We start from the raw sequence: 22,141 nt of genomic DNA, 5'->3' as shown, positions 1-22,141 counted from the left end.
CTTTGTAAGATTACTCTAAATGCTTTGGTTTCAGAGATATAAGCCAAAATCTACATTTTACCCCTATGTTCTATTTTTAGCCATGTTGGCCATCTTGGTTCGCGAGCGGGGTCATCGGACACATTTTTTAAACTATATACCCTAATGACGATTGTGTAAAAGTTTGGTTAAATTTGTCTTAGTAGTTTCAGAGGAGAAGATTTTTGTAAAAGATTACAAAAATTTACGAAAAATGGTTAAAAATTGACTATAAAGGGCAATAACTCCTTAAGGGGTCAACTGACCATTTTGGTCAAGTTGACTTAATTGTAGATCTTACTCTGCTGAACATTATTGCTGTTTACAGTTTATCTCTATCTATAATAATATTCAAGATAATAACCAAAAACGACAAAATTTCCTTAAAATTACCAATTCAGGGGCAGCAACCCAACAACGGGTTGTCAGATTCATCTGAAAATTTCAGGGCAGATAGATCTTGACCTGATAAACAATTTTACCCCATGTCAGATTTGCTTTAAATGCTTTGGTTTCAGAGATATAAGCCAAAATCTACATTTTACCCCTATGTTCTATTTTTAGCCATGGCGGCCATCTTGGTTGGTTGACCGCATCACCGGACACATTTTTGAAACTAGATACCCCAATGATGATTGTGACCAAGTTTGGTTAAATTTGACCCAGTAGTTTCAGAGGAGAAGATTTTTGTAAAAGTTAACAGACGACGCTGGACGACGACGACGACGGACGCAAAGTGATGAGAAAAGCTCACTTGGCCGTTCGGGCAAGGTGAGCTAAAAAATTGAACAAAATTTTATCAAAATTTCCTTCTAGATACTAGCTTTTGATCATAAACAAGCTTCTGTCCAAGTGTGGTACAAATCCAGGATAGTTTAAGAAAGTTGTTAAAATTTTAAAAACTTTAACCACAGAGTGAATGTAATGTTAACTGGCAGAAAAACTAAGTCCATTTATAAGTAAAATACGGAAAAAATGGAATTTTTTTTTTACAAAATTTACTTCTGGATACTATCTTATGATCATAAACAAGATTCTTTCCAAGTTTGGTAGAAATCCAGGATAGTTTAAGAAAGTTATTAAAATTTCAAAAACTTTAACCACAGAGTGAATGTAATGTTTCCTGGCAGAAAAACTAAGTCCACTTATAAGTAAAATTCGGAAAAAATGGAATTTATTTTTTACAAAATTTACTTTTGAATATAATCTTATGATCATAAACAAGCTTCTGTCCAAGTTTGGTAGAAATCCAGGATAGTTTAAGAAAGTTATTAAAATTTCAAAAACTTTAACCACAGAGTGAATATTTGTGGACGCCGCCGACGACAACGACGCCGACGGAATGTAGGATCGCTATGTCTCGCTTTCTCGACAAAAGTCGAAGGATCGACAAAAACAAGACTTTTTTTTTACAGTGGGGCCCAAAAAAGGGGGGTCCAAAATAGCTGTGTTTTTAATAATATAAATAAAATGCTCTGCTGGGCGCAGCTTGATACAACCGCAGAGGTCGAACCCTGAACAGTGGGGGCAAGTATGGACATAACATTCAAGCTTGATACAGCTCTGAATTTGGATTGTGATTAAATATTTGACACAGCATAGGTTTCTGACACAGAATGAATGTGGTCGAAGAACTTAAATTTTTTTAATTTACCTATTATGGTCCAATATCCAAAATCTAAATACATACACGGTTATATTCAGCATATCAAAGAACCCCAAGAATTCAATTTTTGTTAAAATCAAACTAAGTTTTATTTTGGACCCTTTGGACCTTAATGTAGACCAATTTGAAAACAGGACCAAAAATTAAGAATCTAAATGCACGGTTAGATTCAGCATATCAAAGAACCCCAATATTTCACTTTTTGATGAAATCAAACCATATCATTATTATTTGCTCTTATAAACATGATATATAAATCAAAAATAACCAACTTAAAATGGAAAATAATTATTTGATTGATAGCGTCGAAAAAACAAATAAAAATATTCGCGCTTCGTGCGAAAAAAACCCATAAAAACATAACTTATCTTTCTGGATATTTACACCTTATATAGCCTTTAGGGTCACTAACCATACTTTCGTACGTCGAACAGCTCCACCACCAAAAATATACAACACAAAGAAAATTATAATTCACAACAAAAGATATATATATATATATATATATATATATATAAATAAGTAGCACACATGTAGTTAGTGATGATGAAACGGAGCCAAATATGGAGCTGCGTTTTGAAACACTTGGGTAGACTTTACATTGGGATGACGTTTCAAGTTGTTAGTTCAGCGACAACTATTTAATTTTTATAAATAGTTTTTGCTCAACTAACAACTTGAAACATAAATATATAAATATATAAATAATAAATATAAGGGGAAGTGGTATGATCGATTGCTAATACACCTTATCATGCTTATCGCTATTTGTCCGCCATTACTGGACATTACACAGGTTCCCGTAAAATTTTGACGTCATAATACAAAATATCTGACGCCACAATGGAAAAGTGATTGTTGTATGACATCAATAGTTCAAGCGGGACAGATTCTCGGGTCAGCCGTGAATAGCGATAAGGTGTATGAGACAACCATCCACCAAAGTTGAAATGACGTGGTAGAAGAAATTAAAGGTACCGTACGACCTTCAATAATGAGAAATACCCTACCGTTAACGGTATAGTCGGAAAAATGGGAAACAATTCAATTGAGAAAACTAACAACCTTAATTCATAACGTCTATTTTAAACTTATTACTACGTGAAATACTCGTGTACAAGTATGCAAATAAAGTTATGAAAACAAATGAGAAATGACTCGATTTTAATCTTAAGAAAGATGTTGGACAGATGTTACTGGTTCTGTATTTCTATTCCATATATGATTTAAAGGAGTTTGTGTTGCCTGAATAAGAAATATTTACTATCTTTCAGCACTAATAACCAAAAAATATGAAAGTGAAAGTGAAAAATGAACTTAAATTCTATATATATCTATTATATGATGTTACGTACAGCAATCACATTTCGACCTTTTTCTGTCATTAAGTTCGTCACGGAAATCTTCTCTTGGCTCGATTTGTCTTTTTCTTCCTTTGGGTTTTGCTAAATCTACGCCAGCCATTTGTAATTCTAATGCAATTAGTTTGTATCAGTGGTTCTGATTGGATGTCAGTAAGCGTACAATTCTCTATCTCCTTGTCTGTAACTAAGGAAGCCGGCATTTTGTATTGAATGTATTGACATGCAATTTTTACAATGATAAGCAAAAAAACTCACATGTTGCACCTAGAAATCTTCTTCTTACCAAATTTAATTACATTCTGAAGCGGCCAAGAAGCCAGAAAACGCCCGGTGTTTACGTTTGACGCCGGAAGCATACCTATGACGTCACATAGTTTAGGGGCCAAAGAAGATAACATCGTTTCGCGGAATTTTCTTTAATGAGAATTTTACACTGAGAAAAAGATTGAAAATGAATAGACCACTTGCACATTAAGTGGCGTTTCGCTTTCAAATCTGCAAAATATATCGACCGTAAATAGGTGGGGCAAAATACGTCACAGTTTTTGCTTGCTTACCATAGCGATTCCGCAAAACAAATTGTTTCATTCTACTTTTCTATTACAATCACGATGTTATCTTTTAAATCATTGACAATTTCAAAGATTCAGCTGTATTTACGAGATAGAGGAATAGTGGCAAATGGTTATAAACAGAGAGATTTGGCCAGTTTAGCTGAGGCGGTGGAAAATTGAAGATTCCGTATGATCCCAATTTTCTAGCAGACGACGTCGACTCTACCCTACAAGATCGCCTGAGAAGAGCCGGTTGTAGTTTTTCAGACCCGTTTACCTTAGAAGGGTAATTAAGATAATTTTCCATTCATTTCTATGGCTTTTACCCTCCTCTGCATACTTATTTAAACCGGTTTTTGACCGTTTTTTACTAAGGGGGTCCCAACGCGTGGCTATCCACGTAGAATATGTATCCTACCGTAGTCTATAATCGGTCATAACGTTGGTTCGTTCGGATTTTGTTATTGTACTTATCATACGGGAAAACTCCGCATTGACGTCACTACGCTAATACCAGCGTATAAAATTAGTGCAGAATACATTTTTTCTACACTTCTAAATAAAATAATATTTCTAAAGATATGTTTTCATTATTATTCTTAAGTATTGTACAAAAATGCAGATTTTCTAATGGCCATTTCAAACCTGACTTCCGAATGCCTAAAAGCATTTCAGAACTTAAGAAAACCCCTCTTCCCGCCTCCATTGCTTTGTTTACATTCCATTGAGCGTCATCAATCTTAATGGCAAACCAAACAGGCCAAGCAAATCGTATTTTTAAGAATTTCAAAATGGCAAGCACCTTACGTCTTCCGCGATTTTCCCGCGAAAAAAAACCATCCAAATTGAAAGAAAAACTTTGGGAAACAAACGATAATCATGCCATGTTTTTGTTCAGGAATATAGAGTAGGTTAAGAAAAAACAATATACATATATTTTTCATAAAAAAAAAATTTGGTTTAGTATAAAGAGATCGATATTCTGACCAAAAGTAAATATTCTTATAAATTTCCATTGATGTAAACTTTCATGGCTAATAATGAGTTTTCCTATTGAATAATCTCCCAATTTATTGCAAACTATTTCAAAGCAATATCATACAGACAAATAATATAATTGCCTTGTACTAAAAAATCACCTAATTGACAGTAGAGCAATTTGATTGGATATAACAATTCAATGTGTCACGTGGTTTTGAAGCCATTAGAATTTGAATGTAAACAAACCGGGTCAGCTGCTCCCGTATGGAACAACATCGTACATTCAGTGACTGAGAAACAATTATGAGTAACCAAGCTTGACAATACACAGTAATAAAAAAACAAAACTAAGTCTAAGAATAATAAAGTAAAAAATGGCCTTAAGTGCACGACTTACCACCATTGCGGGATATGCCCATACTAAACTTGCCATAAAGTTAACCAAAATTCGTATCTTTACCTAACTTATAATTTTTATTAGATCCCTTGTCGTTTGAATGAGTTATACAGTCAAAATAAGTCAGAAAGTCATATTTTCGGCCTTCTTTTAATTTACGGGCTCCCAACCTATATAAAAATATGCTCAACTAAACTTTACCCAAACCCATACCTTACCCTGACAGTAGCTCTAAATATAAAACCTTACTTTAACCTAGAACATCACATATATGCTAACAATTTTGACCATAAATGAACCCTAGACCTTAAGTTTTTTTTCATGATTTACCTAACCCATAACCTGAACATTACACGGTCTTCCCTAGAAGCCAACCCTTAGAACCTAGTTTCAACCCTAACACAAAAGTTAAAAGTACCAATAACCACTGAAAATAGGTTAAACCTAATCCTTACACACAGGGCCATGTACCCTAACCATATATAGCATAGCACCAGTCCCATCTTTAAAACCTAACCCTTACATTACCAAACCATACATAGCACATATGTTAGTCACATCCCTTAAACTTAACCCTTACCTAACCCAACCATAACACAACTTGTGCCACAAGTCCAACTTTACCATACATGCCATATCACTAGTCCCATCCATAAAACCAACCTCTGTCTTAACCTTAAAACCTAGTTGTAACCCTAACCATAAATAAACCATATATTACCCTAAAGTACTGGGATCCCTAAAGTAAAAGAAGAGTCATTCTTCCTTACCTGTGTGTCTGAAGCCAATTACTAAAATATATTTTTCTAGCAGTATAATGAAATAATTTTTAAAACTCATATTATTTCAGCATTTTTTCAAAAATATGATTATCCATGTCAGTCCAAAACAATTTTATTAAGGGAGCTACGATTTCACTTTGGGTGGGTGGGGGGCTAGGCTAGGATGAAATTGAAAAAAAAATAGGCATGACAGAAGTTTTGAGTAAAAAAAAGGCGGGTTGAGGCACTTTGCCAAAAAAAAAAGGCAGGATATGACAATTCATGTAAAAAAAGTCAGGATAAACTAATAAAAAAAAAAGGCAGGACCGTATAGAGTGAAAAATAAAAAAGCAGGACAGAGATTACAATTTAAAAAAAATGCAGGACAAAATTTTTCACCCTTAACTATCAAATAGCTCCCTAAGAAGAAACAACCCTACATGTATGCAAACTTCTAAATATTGAAAACTTTTAAGACTTTAAACTTTTTAAAAAATAATAATATAACAATAACTGTTCAATTTTCTATAAACTTTTTCCATTAGAAGTAAATAGACTCAGTTCAAAAGAATATCCATTAATAGCAATTTTACATTATAATTAAAGGGATAGCCCATGGCTCCTAAAATTTAGTCGTTCAAAACATGTAGCTATTACATTTTTTTTATACAATTTTACTTGATCGATAATATACCACATTCTTTAATATAAATATTAACTGCCAAAAACTTAAGAATTTTAGGGTTTAATGAAATAAAGTCATTGTATGAGTAAACTCTTGAATTGCAAGAATTAAGCGGATATTATCACAATTATCATAATTTTTCCACATTGATTTTCTTTTTATTTCAAGTCCAACAAATTTATGTTAGTATATAGATTAAGATATACTTAACATTTTTTTGTACATGTACTATAATATATCATTAAACATCTATTTAGAAAATACTTTATGCATTTTCAGGTCCTTTAATATTGTACAAGTATATATAACTTTCAACTGTCTAGTATATATAACTTTCAACTGTCTGAACTGCATGTACTGGCGAGGGCTCATATTCCCAATCAGTATTTTTCACCTTACTATTATACATGTCTTACTAGAATAATCTGTGAATTTCATACCAGCAATGTATTCTGCAGTGTTAATTTGAAATCCTTTTATTTTTCAGATATGTTGAAGATTTTTCTGGTGTACCGGACTTTTCCTTGTATGACATTTTCAATTATTTGTTGTTGCACCGTTCAGATTACGATAAAAAGAAGTTGAAAGCTTATAAGAGTGCAGAGGACTACCGCTTGTTTTACGATGGACATGTCCAGGAAATGAAAGTCAACTACTTAAAAGATGACAGCTCAGTTTGTGTTTTTATAGGAAAGGTGAGGCCAACACAGAGGGCAAAGACGTTGACTGGGAAGATGACCTACCAGTGCTGGTTTGTTGTTGAGAAGACTCTAGGTGATGTTAAAGCAGCTTACTGTGAATGTCCAGGAGGGTAAATATAAAAATATTATATTTGACAAATTCTCGACCCACTCTAGTTTCTATTGTAATATAAAAATAAGAAGATGTGGTATGATTTCCAATGAAACAACTCCCCACAAGTGACAAAATGACAGGGAAAGTAACATCTATAGATAACCATACAATCTTCAACAATGAGAAAAACCCATAGGGAATAGTCAGCTATAAAAATTTTGAAATGACAAATGTAAAACAATCCAAAATAAAATGCTCCGCAGGGCGCAGCTTGATACCACCGCAGAGGTCGAACCCTGAACAGTTGGGGCAAGTATGGACACGACATTCAAGCTTGATACAGCTCTGAATTTGGATTGTGATTAAATATTTGACACAGCATAGGTTTCTGACACAGAATGAATGTGGTCTAAGAACTTAAACATTTTAAATTGGACATTCACCTATTATGGTCCAATATCCAAAATCTAAATACATGGTTAGATTCAGCATATCAAAGAACCCAAAGAATTCAATTTTTGATGAAATCAAACAAAGTTTAATTTTGGGCCCTTTTGACCTCAATGTGGACAAAGTTGATAACGGGGCCCAAAAATCAAAAATCTAAATACATGGTTAGATTCAGCATATCAAAGAACCCCATATATTCAATTTTTGTTGAAATCAAACACAGTTTAATTTTGGACCCCGATTTGGACCAACTTGAAAACTGGGCCCATAATCAAAAATCTAAATACATGTTTAGATTCAGCATATCAAAGAACCCTAAGAATTCAATTTTTGTTAAAATCAAACTTTTTTGACCCTTTGGACCTTAATGTAGACCAATTTGAAAACGGAACCAAAAATTAAGAATCTAAATACACGGTTAGATTCGGCATATCAAAGAACCCAAATAATTAAATTTTTGATGAAATCAAACAAAGTTTAATTTTGGACCCTTTGGACCTCAATGTGGACCAATTTAAAAACGGGGCCCAAAATCCAAAAACTTAATACACGGTTAGATTCAGCTAATAAAGAACCCCAAGAATTCAAGAATAAAACCCCATTGAAATTGGTCAAGAAATAAGCAATTTATACGAAGTATCTTCTTTTGCACAATACTGTGCAATTGAATATTTCTTGCTATTGCGCAATACTGCACAATTGACAATTTCTTGCTATTGCGCAATATTGTGCTATTGGATATTTCTTGCTATTGCGCAATACTGTGCAATTGAAGATTTCTTGCTATTGCGCAATACTGTGCAATTGAAGATTTCTTGCTATTGTGCAATACTGTGCAATTGAAAATTTCTTGCTATTGCACAATGCTTATTATATAATAATTTACACATCCTGTTTGGTGTGTATCTCCTACCATATCATTATTATTTGCTTTTAAATAAAAATCAGAAATAACCAACTTAAAATGGAAAATTTTAAAAGAAAAAAAAAAGAAAAAAAAGAAAAAAAAAGGAAAAAAAAAAAAGTCCCCCCCCCCACCCAAATTGTTTGAACCCCCTTATAATTCATCACCCCCAAACTCAATCCCAGCCTTCCCTTTGTGGTATGGTACCTTGCAGTACAATTTCAGAGAGATGCATACACTTGAACTCAAGTTATTGTCTGGAAACTAGAAAAATGTGTTTTTTGGCCCCTTTTTGGCCCCCAATTCCTAAACGTTTCGGGCAATTACCCCCAAACTCAATTCCAGCTTTCCCTTTGTGATACGGAACCTTGTAGTACAATTTCAGAAATATGCAACACCTACACACAAGTTTTTGTCATGGAACTAGAAAAATGCTTTTTTTGCCCCTTTTTTGCCCCCTAATTCCTAAAATTTTGAGGCAATTACATCCAAAATCAATCCCAGCATTCCCTGTGTGATATGGAACGTTGTGGTACAATTTCACAGAGATCCATACACTTGAACACAAGTTATTCTCTGGAAACTAGAAAAATGCTTATTTTTGGCCCCTTATTACTAAACATTTTAGGCAATTACCCCCAAATTCAATTCCAGCTTTTCCTTTGTGATATGGAACCTTGTAGTACAATTTCAGGAAGATCCATACACCAACACACAAGTTATCGTCAAGAAACTAGAAAAATGCTTGTTTTTTGCCCCTAATTCCTAAATTTTTGAGGCAATTACCCCCAAAATTAATCCCAGCATTCCCTTTGTGATATGGAACCTTGTGGTACAAAATCAGAGAGATCCATACACTAACACACAAGTTATGTCTGGAAGTTACAAAAATGCTTATTTTTGGCCCCTTATTTCTTTAAAGGTTGGTACCATAACCCCGAAAATCAATCCCAACCTTCCTTTTGTGGTATTGAACCTCATGGTAAAATTTCATAGAGATCCATTCACTTAAACTAAAGTTAGAGTGCGAAAACCAATGTGTCTTCGGACGACGACGCCAACGTCATACCAATATACGACCGCAAAAATTTTTGCGGTCGTATAAAAAAAGCTAATGGTCTGATTTATGTACAAAATAGTGAAAGAAAAACAAATATGAAATATTTCAACAAACAATGACCCTTTTATTACAGATTCCTGACTTGGGACATGCACATACACAATGTGGTGGGGTTAAACTAGTTTGTAAGTACATTTGTATGACAACCTCAAGTGCAGGGTGATGAGGTATAAATAATTCATTGCTATTAAAGTCAAAACTCAAGGTTGGTTTTCTAGCTTCTGTGTCCAGTATTTGGCAGGTAGAAGTTAACAATTCTGCTGATGTAATTTGATGACTTGCAATCTAAAACGCTCATGTTTAGTAAACCGTTTTTAAGATATTAGTATTATACAGATCATTTCACAAATGAACATGTATGCATGTACTAACTTTCTCTAAATACAATTTTATTGCAGTGCTGATGGAGCTTGTCGTCATGTTGCAGCATGCTTATACGAGTTGGAGGCATTTGAGAAGAAGTCTGTTACTGACGGTCCTTGCCAGTGGAAGAAACGAAAGAGGGAACACGATGAGCCAGTAGAGGTGGAACGAATGAAGATTATCAAGCCAAGGTTTTAACTTAATCATTTTTTATCTTTAGCACTGGTAAAATGAAAAAATTAATAAAAATATTCTAGATTTCCTCATATATTACAGTATTTAGTATATATATATAGAATATTCCTCATATATTACAGTATTTAGTATATATATATAGAATAATACATGGCAAAATCCGTATCGCATGCTGTATCACCACCAGAAACCAATATCAGTCCCGAGGGCTGATATTGGTCAAGTGGTGATACAGCATGCGATACGGATTTTGTCATGTATTATTCTGTTTATCATATATTTAAATAGAATCAGATTAATGTCATATATGTTTTTTTTTAAATCGTCCGAAAATATAACAAACAAAAGAACATAAGGATTTTCCTGTATTTTTCCAGGTGACTTAGTTTTTTGTAATAGACTTCCTTATTTGCTTAATATCCACATCGTAATGTCCCCTACAACCTTATTACATGCTCAATATAGAGCTATGAAACTGGCAAATAATATACTTTAAGACCATGTATTTAAACGCATTCACTAACAATAGTGTCAACTGTTCCCTCTTGTAGAATACAACCCACCTTCTCAATATTTGTTGTTAAATTTAATCATTATACTACAATCTGAACTCATTTGTATACATAAATATGGACAACAATGTTGCCACTTATCACATATTCAAAGATTATTAACAGACAAACAGGGGATTCCAATATACACAGTCATTGGACAAAAGTGAGTTCCCACTAAAAAAAACTTATTGTATCTATTTTATAAAAATCGCTTATAAAGTTCTACTGGGTAATATTTTTTTTGAAAAATATAGATTTGAGTTGAAATGATATGACATTTCTTTAGTGGGAACTCACTTTTTTCCTATGCCAGGAAATACAGCAACTGGACGTCATAGGTCAAACGTTGACATCATTTGATTTATGACGTCACGCCAGGTATGTGATACGGATTTAGCTATGCGATACAGGTTTAGCTATGCGATACGGGGTATGCGATACAGACTGAAAAAAAAGAACCTTTATTAGATATACAAAATTGCTATATTTTGTACTAAATATATGATAAATACATGTATATCATATATATATGTTACACACAGATCGACATCTGGCCTCGAATCTAAAAAAAAACCATTTCAATGCATATTTTTTTTATATATTTATTAGGAATAAGTTATTTTAATAAGAACTTTGTTTTCATTTTTCTTGTCGCTAAATAGTCTTCTTGTCGCTAAAATATTCTTCTTGTCGCTTCTTGAAGTTTCTTTCGCTACTGAAAACCTTGAAATCCTAAATACATACAATGCCAACATTTTATGCTTTACCAATAAATACATTTAAATATTGTAATATCCCAAAATAGGAGGATGGAAGCATGTGTATCATCAGCAGACCATGTAGTATCCAGTTTTGATCCTAGACAGATGGTTGACAGAGCTGCAGAAGACGAGAAGATAAAACAGTTTGCAAGTAAATTAGCACAGGTATAACAACAAATAATTTAACAACACGCCCACCGGTTTTATTGGTGGATACACTATACATTCAAGTACAGCGCCCTCTAGCGACTCCTCTTGAGGTTTGAAATCATATTGTACAGATATCTTTATTGTATTTAATTTTTAAACCTCAAAATGAAGTCTTGAGCAGAACTCGTGTCCATTACAAATAGGTATCATGGTGCTTACACATGGTGCATAGTTATAACATACACCAACCATTCTTGTAAAGTTAAAGGACTGACAAAATTGGACAGTAACATTTACAAATTCAAAAATATTAACAGCAAAAAATTAATCAAAATAATTATTTTTGTGCCAGACATTTTTGTAACAATATAACACACTTGAATACTTAAATACTACTCATATTATAATTAATTTTTATTAACAGTGAAAGCTTTATTTAATACTGCATTAGTGTTCTTAAATGTTCAATGCAATATCAGTATTTTAAAAAAATTTTGCACTGCAGCACATATATATATATTTATTTCTTATGCAGCAAAAATACTGCAATCTGATTGGCTAATTACCCCGGTGTAAATAACACCCCACCTTGTTCACCCAAGGATAAATAAAATTTTGCCAAAAAATTTTAAAAAATGAAGTTTTGCCAAAATAAAGAAAAAAAAATATAAAATGTAAAAAAAAAAAAAAATAAATAAATAAATGTGAGGACAAAAATTGAAAATAAAAAATTATTTAAATTTTTTTTTTCCAAAAAATTCAAAAGAACATAAAAAATTTCTAAATTTCCCAAAAATAAAGAAAAAATATATTTGACAATGCGCAGCAACATCGACGTTGAAAAAATGTTACACCGGAAATTTTTCATTACCACTTTTCAGTTTTACATCCTTGTTTAAAAATTAGTAAAGGAATTGTTCATAAGAAATAAATTCGTTATCTTGGTGTAATCAGGGGTGTACGGAATTTTACACCGTTGTTGAAAATTCATTCACCCATTCGGCTGCGCCTCAGGGTGTATGAATTTTCAACAACGGTGTAAAATTCTGTACACCCCTGATTACACCAAGATAACTAATAATATGCACCATGTGTAACCTTTTTAATTTACGACTTTAAAAAAATTAATTCTTATTTCTAAAAAAGTTAGTATAGAAAAGGTAACAGTTTAGTTTGTGAAATTTATGCTTTGAATTTTTTTCAAGTTTATCATTGACAGGATTTTGCAATCAATTCAGCAATTTCAAAACTAATTTAAAAGGTTTTTAAGACAGTTTATAAAAAAATGAAGTTCTGCTCCTGACTTTAACAAAACACCACAAAGCCAGTAAAGGTAAAATTTAAAATTATAAACAAAAAACAAAAATATCAACAAATTCATTTTTTATTACTTACCAACTCTGAAAAAAAAATAGCATTAGTAAGAACACACCCTTAAACATTGTATAAATTTTTCATATTTAATTTCCTTTTTTAAATTTTTCACAACTTACTTTTAAGAAAATACATCATATATAGAATTCATTAAAATGTCGAATTCACATAAAAATTATACATTATATCTTGTACCATTGTCCAGCAGATTCTCAGTTAATATTTTTCTTCAAATTCTTAAATCAACAATGTTATTTTTTTCCTGTAAAATATATAATTAATGCTTTGGTTAATTCAAGTGATTTTTTAAATAGATAAATCCCGAGGCCAGAGCACTAGAATTTCTACCCCATGAACCAGTAGATGTGGTACAGATGGACTATTCAGAGGCAATACAGGACTTAACAATTCCTACTAAGGCTAAGTATTTTAAAGATAAGTATGTATGTTTAATTGATAATGAAGAGGACATAGTTGAAAATTTTATGGCTACCTTATCATTCAGTTCAGATGATGTGATGCTTATATCAAAGGCAACTCAGGGCCAGAGTAGCAACAATTTATGGTTCACTATGAGGAAAGGTTTAATTACTGCTTCTAACGTTCAGGCTATAATGAATAATGAGGACCCAGATCTTATTTGCAGCCGAATTATAGGTAGTGAATCAGTTTCTGTAAAGAATAAATTCCAAGAAATGGCCTTAGACTGGGGTAGACGCAAGGAATCAAAAGCCAGGAACCTATACCAAACAGCTCATGGATTGAAAAGGAATAAATGTATAACTGAAACTGGTTTGGTGGTAAATCCGAAGTATCCATGTATAGGTTGTAGTCCAGATGGAGTGATCACATGTAAATGCCATGAGAGTAAGGTTATTGAAATTAAGTGTCCATTTTCACTAAGAAACAAATCTGCTAAATCTGTATTACACATGAAAACTAATTCTGATGGTCAAATTGATTTTTCTTCACAGTATTATTGTCAAGTGCAAGGACAAATGGGAATTATGGAGATGAGAAAGTGTGATTTGGTATTCTACACCAAACATGGAATAGAACAGGTAGAAGTCAGCTTTGATGAAGATTTTTTTAACAGAATGCTGGTGAAACTGCAAAACTTCTTTACAGATTATATTGCACCATTTCTTCAAGAAATAGTGAGTAAAGACAACTAATAAAAATAAGTCTTCTAAAAATTGGTCAATGGGTACTTTAAATATTTTCTTATATATTTGAATCTATAAGTCATTTTCATATCTATTAATTTTTTTCATTCCAAAATACTATACGACTCAAAATCATGGTTCTTTGTACTTGAACAATTTATTTAAAGCAAAAGATTATTTTTTCTTCTGGGTGGTGGGTTCACTTAGCTAAATGTATGAATTTATGTATTTTAATATATTTTTAACAATTTTCAATAGATTTCTTCCAAATTTTTGAAAGCACTGACCAGTTTTCAGACTATGTGTGATTTCTACCTTGCCTAATTAAGAGTAATTCCTGCGTTGATAACAGTCTAGTATGTTAACTTTTCAATGATAATTGTTTCATGCATATTCAGGAAGATACATGTGCTTGTCCTGGCTTTGTCATCAACATAAAAAAATTCAAACTATATAAAACAGACAAATAGAACAGGAGAAATTTTCACTCACCATAGGCTTTTTATTATAACCTATTACATCTGATATTCTACAATGATATTTGTAAAACCTTATAAAAGATTGTAATTTTTAATACACCCATGTCTACTGATGATACTGCATGCTGACATGAAGGGCATATGATACAGTTACAGGGGAGGTAATGACTTTGCTAAAGTAAAATGTTATTTTTGCGACGTTAAACTGTGACATATCGGGAAAAGATGCAGTTTCATCTGTTTTTTATTTTATGATTTAAACTGATTTAACTTGGAAATGAGTGGAAAGGCCCCTCTTTTTACAATGGCATATTCATTCGGTTTGATTACGTATGAAAATTATTTGTACCAATTTAAATGAAAAGTCAACATTCTTTTTTTTTAGATTTGATAAATATACTGCAAAAAAATCCATTTTTTCCCTAAAATCTGAATTAATTATTTCCAAAGAACTGTTGTACTTATTAAGAGCATATTTATGTAAAGATTTTCGTAATGTTTTACAAAAAGCCGCTATTGTTTACTGGTTTTTGAGAAAATGTCTAAAATTTTTACCCCTTTTGTCTCTTAAAGTAGCACATGATTGAAGGTATATTTTTTCTGACATATTTAAATTGCTTAGGTGAAAAATAGCTTGTATCCAAATTTTCATAAAACATTCATCATGGAATCAAAACTGTATCATATGCCCTTAAAATTAAGTTGTATTAATTTTGTCGGTTTGATGCCTCATTGAGGTTTAACATGTGTCCCTTTTCATTCATGTTTATCTAATTATGTTTAGTGGGTTGATGCCTCATTTATGTTTACCCTGTTACATCCTTTAATTTACTGTAAAGACTGTTTGGTTGGTGCCTTTTATAATTAGCTAAGAATGTACCAAATTTACTTTTTGAATTAACCCTAAAATTTTTAAATCCAAGTAGATAAATCATAACGATTCAGATATACACACTTGACCCACTTAAATTATATTGTTTAACCCTTTTGCAGACGAATGAAGGTTTAATAGTAAATATGAAATTTAACATAATTAGTACACATACCGACATATATTGAAAATTCAGCACATTTTTAATGATACCTATGCATTGTTCTATAAAACTGGATGTTAACTTTATTGTTTTCATTGTTTGCTTTCGCTCATCATAATTGTGTAATGTTGGGATCTGATAATTTTTTTCCTAAATCTTTTGGTAAATCAACAACTATACAGTGCCATACATGTATAGTTGGTTATATTTACTTCATTTGAGTTTGTATTAACAACTGACTCATTGACAAATATAACACAGCTCATTAACTTCATATGCAATACTTTGTAGTTATTTTAAAATACTGGTTTTTGTAAGTTTTGAGAACGTAAACCTCAAGTTTTGGTATGACTTAGGTGATTTAAGGTAGTTCAGGGGTATACCACCATCTTGAATAGTACAATAACAGTAAATAATTGGTCTTTTTTTTTTGCCCAAATCTTCAAATTTGGAGACAGATTTGCAATTTATTGGTTACACTGTTTTTTTTTATATAAAGAAAACTTAGTTATGCATTTCATTAGCGAAAATATTTTAACAAATACCAAATGTTTGTGCTTTTGGAACTAATTATTCAAATAAGCCATTTAAGGGGAGATAACTCTTTTAGTACATAATTTATACTGGACATATAGAAAAATTTCATTTTTTTACCCCTGTCACAATTTTGACTGGACGTATTATGGTATACAAATGTGCGGCTGTCCGGGGTAAACATGTCGCACCGTAACTTAAGAACAACTTATCCAAATTTCATGAAACTTAACAAAGTTGTTTCTTATGATGGTCAAACGACCTGTATACTTTTTGGTGAAAATCAGATTAATTAAAACTGTTTATTTTCTTGTAGCAAAAAACCAAGTTGGTGACACCATTTTTTATTTTTATTTTCTTAAAATATATTATAAAACCTATCTTCTCATATTTTATTTCATAATTCTGTCTCATAGATTCCTTTTTATGCACAAAAATGTGTTTTTTCATGAACAATCCAAGCAAATATTAGCAATTTTGAACGACTCGTACCTTGAAAAATAGCGCGGTGACCCATACTTTTTATAATTTTTTGAAAAGAGCATAGTAAAATCTTCATTTTGGCAAAGTATAAGAAAATTCTGTCATTTTTTTTTCTATACCCCTGAACTACCTTAAGTGTTTATTTGTACTGATATCACTTTCCACTAGTAATCTTATCAGAAAAAGGTTAACTGGAGATTAAAGCAGAAATGTTTACCATTTAAGAGCACCTTTCTGATAGTGTTAAGGGTGTATTCTTAATAATGCTATTGTTTTTCAGGATAGGTAAGTATTTAAAAAAAATGTTCTTGTTCTTTATTTGTTAAATTTTGTTTTAAACAAAGTGTTGTCTGTCCCCTCTGAACATGCAAATTTATTTGTCCATTGTGTCTTCAACTAGAAATAGTGATAATCTTAACTGTTTTATTTAAGTGAGAGCTGTTTTTGGCCATGAAATACCTAAATTAGATTTAAAGATGGTAAAAATGAAGAGTTCTTACTTCACAAGTTTAGACCGCAAGTTACACAAAGCACCACAAACAAAAATAATATCATCAAGGAAGGGTTTAAGAGTAAGAGGCAATGTGCCCTGTAGTAGCTGAAAAGATTTGATATCTCCTATAGCTCGTTCTACATGGATGCGTGCATTTGCAATACGCCTTGTCCTTGTAACTGCTCTACTGCTCAGCTGTCTGCCATTTGCAAAAGGTGGAATTGCAAGAGTTGCACCCTTTAAAGCCAAGAGATCACTTATGGTTAATCCACGGTCAGCCATAACCTCATCGCCAAACTCCAACATTTCCAAGAACCCAGATGCTTGTGTAATCCTGCAGTCTGAAACTGCCCCTGACCACAACTTTGACAAGAAACAGAATGAACCACTTGGTGTTATACCTACCAGAAGTTTTAATGTATTATTATGCTTATAACTTGACCAAGTGATTCTCTGGGCAGAAGGTAATGAGGGTTTTTGAACAAAAAATTCAGTACAATCTATAACTACTCTGGTTTTAGGGAAATACTTAAAAGATTTTGGCATATTTTCCTTTATTTGTTCTTTAGTGTGCCACTTGATAAGAAAATCCAGTTCCTTCCGCAAAAACACAATCCATGTGGTAAAGATCCTGGAAACAGTTGAAGAACTTATACACAACATATCTGCTAAAACATCTGTGTCCAATCCCTTCCTCAGTCGTACAAGGCTCAACAGGTACTCTTCCCAAAGTTTCAACTCTCTTAATGCTCCCCTTTTCTGTTAAAAAAAAATCCAAGAAAAGACTTTATCCATCAATTGTCCAATAATGAGATTTGTTAATTTTGTATTGTTTATTACTTATTTTTGGTGATTTTCATCATTTTTCTGGCTTATGAGATTTAACATGTTAAAGCCAGGGGCAAAATATCTAAATAAACATATGGAATATGGCATTCTAAATAATATTATTAAAAGCCCAACTGACATGTTTAAGATTACATGTACTATTTTCTGGAACTATTTCACACGGAAAGTTAATTTAATCATAACATATGAGATGAATTTTTGTTTGTTTCCACAGAAAATTTCTGTAAATGCATATACATGTAATATGGCTATTTTTCATAATTTTAATCTTTGCTTTTATCTGCCTTTATAATTTAAAACAACCAGTTGACATGGTCCTTAGTCTTATATGTAATAATAGTAGGGTAAGTTTACACGAATTCTGCTCATGACTTGGCATAAAGATACACGTGATATTTTTTCAAATAAATTGTAATGTTCAGTAAACCCTGAAAACTGTTACTTTTCATCATTGGTAATTTATTTTAAAAAGTTATATAATGAATACCATTGTAAAAAATATTCAGGTTGATTTGATCACAATTTCATGGTACCATCAGTAGGAACAAAAATCAGTTTTTACAAAATTATTATGCCAAGTTGCTAGGGGGAGCTGTTCCAACAGTATATCCACTAATAAAACCAGTGGACGTTGTAAACAATGCTTGATATATAAAACTTTGATGCAAAACAAGAAATATTTATTGTTTCATTTTTCATGTTTTTACAGGTAATAATGAAAACCTTGTAGGGGGATGTGAATCAATGAAGAGACACGTTTTTGAGAAATGACCATGTGTTGATTTTTCATATAAAGTATTAACACTGGCCATTGCTTGAATAAGTGCTCAAAATCCATCAAAAAGAACAGATCTGTCCGAGGAAATCTTTCTATTGATGACAAGGATTTGAATAAAATATAGGTAAGGTTTTAACTAAAGTGAATTATGAGACGGGTAACTCACTTGTCCACTGACATCATTCTCTGTATCGTCGAAGCTGTCATCAACCCTAGATGACCCATACCAATACTTCATCCTAGAAGCCTTCAACTCTACGTGACTAAAAACAAGTTTCAAGACATCCAGTGTCATTCCTGTAAATTTACAACAATGAGGCTGTAAAAAATGATAATGTGTTAATACAACAATTTCAATTTCAATTGATCTTAATTTTACATCTAAATTTGATTATAGTTAATCCTTGTTTTGCATTAGAATAGAGATAACTGTATTGTATTTGAAGCTTTGCGGACATCCATCGGTAGTTGTACTGTCGCAAATACCCGTTTACCTGTCTCCGCTACGCGTCGCCAGGTAAACTAAATTTGCGACAGTACAACTACCGATGGACGTCCGCAAAGCTTCAAATACAATACAGGTATTTCTTAAATAGTCCCACGATCTTACGTCAGGATATTCCAACATTACGATGTGTCATGTTCTTTACATGTAAATATAAGCCGAATGTAAACCTGCTCACACAAAAACAGTCCACAGAAAAACATTCTAACCACTCAATCATATCCCGATAATCCCACTTTTCGGACCCATATATATCAGTTCACACTGTCTTTCCCTATATTGGTACATATAAAGCGGGGACATTTAATTAAGTTGAAATTTAAAAACAAAAAAGATTTCTTTCGTTTCAGTTCGTTTCGTTTTGCTGTATTTCCTTTCGTTTTGCGCTATTTTGTTTCGTTTCGTTTCGTTTCGTTCCGTTCCATTTCTATTTCGTTTCGCACTTTTCAGGTACCCTTTTAATGGACAGAATATTCATGTTCATCCTGTGTCAGCACTCTTGAGTAATGTTTATATTATGTTCAGTTATTACCATGATTACATGTACATCATGTACATTTACCAGACCAGAATATGTATAACCCTAAGACTCCTCCCCCACAAAAAATAAATAAATTAAAAAGCCATCCTCTAAATTCATATCTCAGAAATTTTTAAAGAAATTTACACATTGAAATTATCCAATCGCCCACCCATTTGAAAGCTTGTACATGCATGACTTGTATCCCCAGAAACTAACCGTTAGTAAATAATGCCTTTGTTTTTGTTTATTTTCTTTTGTTTCCTATTCTGACATCGGACTCGGACTTCTCTTAAACTGAGTTTTACTGTGCGTACTGTTGTGGGTTTGTTTTTTCTACATTGGCAAGAGGTATAGGGGGAGGGTTGAGATCTCAAAAAACATGTTTAACCCCGCCGCATTTTTGCGCCTGTCCCAAGTCAGGAGCCTCTGGCCTTTGTTAGTCTTGTATCATTTTTAATTTTAGTTTCTTGTGTATAATTTAGAGTTTAGTATGATGTCCATTATCACTGAACTAGTATACATATTAGTTTAGGGGCCAGCTGAAGGACGCCTCCGGGTGCGGGAGTTTCTCGCTGCATTGAAGACCCATTGGTGGCCTTCGGCTGTTGTCTGCTCTATGGTTGGGTTGTTGTCTCTTTGACACATTCCCCATTTCAATTCTCAATTTTACTGTATAATTAAAAATGAAAATTCATTGACAATATTACTTTCTCAAACTTCATTAATATGATCAAATTCAAGGTGTTAATTTTGTGTCAATACAGTCATGACAGTGGTGGTTCCAGAATTTAAAAAAAATCGTAAGGGTTCCGCGGAACCCAGTGTCTCGCCTACTTTTTTTGTAAGTCGCAGGCTCAACAAAAATGGGGAAATAATTATTAAAAATTTTCCTCTAGATACTATCTTTTGAATGTAAGAAGCTTCTATTCAAGTTTGGTAAGAATCCAGGATGGTTTATGAATCTAATAAATGTTTTTAAAACTTTGACTGCAGACAGTATGTAATGTTAACTGGAAGAAAAACTAAGTCCATTTATAAGTAAAATACGGATAAACAGGATTTTTTTTAACAAAATTTACTATCTTAGGGAGCTACCATTTGATTTTTATGGTGGGGGGCTATGATGAAAAATTTTCTCCTGCATTTTTTTTTTAGTTGTAATCTCTGTCCTGCCTTTTTATTTTTCACTTTGTTCGGTCCTGCCATTTTTTTTTAAGTTTATCCTGATTTTTTTTTACCTAAATTGTCATCCTGACTTTTTTTTTTTGCAAATGTCTCATCCTGCCTTTTTTTTTACTCAAAACTCCTGTCCTGCCTATTTTTTTCAAATTTCATCCATGTATAAAATTTCAGCATGCATTGTACAATGTACATGTTATGTTGTTTATGTACAATATCAAATATAATTAAAAACCAACTGTTCAGAGAACAATTGAAGGTCTTTCCACCCATAAAGAACAATTTTGATATAGAACTATTAAAATATCATATCCAGCGTCAAATGATAGCTAATTGTACACTGATTCCAAAAATATATGGTTTCTATACATTTTTTTTCTAAATAAGGGAGATACATTGTTACTTCCGGTTTGAAAAATGTCACTTCCTGTTTTTTTTTATAATTTACTTGAAACTGATTCCAAAAATATATGGTTGAATATACTTTTACATTTAATAAGTAGAAAAAATAGCTACTTCCGGTTTACACATGGTCACTTCCGGTTGGCTTTTCCATGGTCAAGTGGCTTAAATGCAACGTAATGCAAAAAGTCCCATGGCTTTATCATGTATACATATGAGGTAAAAGCAAATGTCAATATCTAGAACGTCAAATTTACCAATGACCTTGAGCTCAATTTCAAGATCATAAACCAAGGGCTTCAAATCAAAAGACCATAGGTCTTAATTATACATGATTAATGAGTTCTATCACTATATGCCTAATTTTTAATATAAGAGGGGAGAAAACTCCAATTTAATGTTAGTGTACCCTTTCAACCAAAATTTATGTGTTACGACATGTCGCAACTTACAATTTAGTAAAAATATGTTGTCAATACCTTATACGAAAAGAATTGAAAATAAGCCAAAATCAAAATTTAAAATATGACCTTGACCTCTGACCTCTGACCTTGACCTTATTTTCTTTTTATTTGGACCAGAAAAAAAAGATCCTAGGTCTCTATCACTTATGGTTTACAAGAT

General features: G+C 32.3%; 1 protein-coding gene and 2 long non-coding RNA genes across 5 annotated transcripts in view; 1 reads left to right on the top strand and 2 right to left on the bottom strand.

The window, feature by feature from the left end:
* Positions 1-3,197, bottom strand: part of LOC127699863 (uncharacterized) — a 43,232-nt gene extending 40,035 nt beyond the window's left edge. For 2 of the 3 annotated variants that reach the window (XR_007981260.1, XR_007981251.1), the window contains exon 1: positions 3,040-3,192. Coding sequence is in view for 1 of the 3 variants with exons in the window: in XM_052203275.1 (XP_052059235.1) it covers positions 3,040-3,148 (109 nt within the window). In the remaining 2 variants the exon portion in view is untranslated. Of the gene's footprint in view, positions 1-3,039 lie in introns of all 3 variants that reach the window. The other variant, XM_052203275.1, reaches the window with a different exon arrangement.
* LOC127699971 (uncharacterized) overlaps positions 1-22,141 on the top strand; it is a 200,884-nt gene that overhangs the window by 126,925 nt on the left and 51,818 nt on the right. The gene's annotated exons all lie outside the window — the stretch shown is intronic.
* LOC127699929 (uncharacterized) overlaps positions 7,769-22,141 on the bottom strand; it is a 47,044-nt gene continuing 32,671 nt past the window's right edge. Inside the window, exons 2-3 of the long non-coding RNA XR_007981304.1 lie at positions 8,170-8,942; positions 7,769-7,780 (exon numbers count right to left, since the gene is read on the bottom strand). This is a non-coding gene — a long non-coding RNA (uncharacterized LOC127699929). The remainder of the gene's footprint in view (positions 7,781-8,169; positions 8,943-22,141) is intronic.

This window comes from Mytilus californianus, unplaced genomic scaffold (genome assembly GCF_021869535.1).
Source record: "Mytilus californianus isolate M0D057914Y unplaced genomic scaffold, xbMytCali1.0.p SCAF_1, whole genome shotgun sequence".
Taxonomy (NCBI): Eukaryota; Metazoa; Mollusca; class Bivalvia; order Mytilida; family Mytilidae; genus Mytilus; species Mytilus californianus.
Note: the sequence above shows the minus strand (reverse complement) of the source record. Positions and strands in the feature narration are given on the sequence as shown.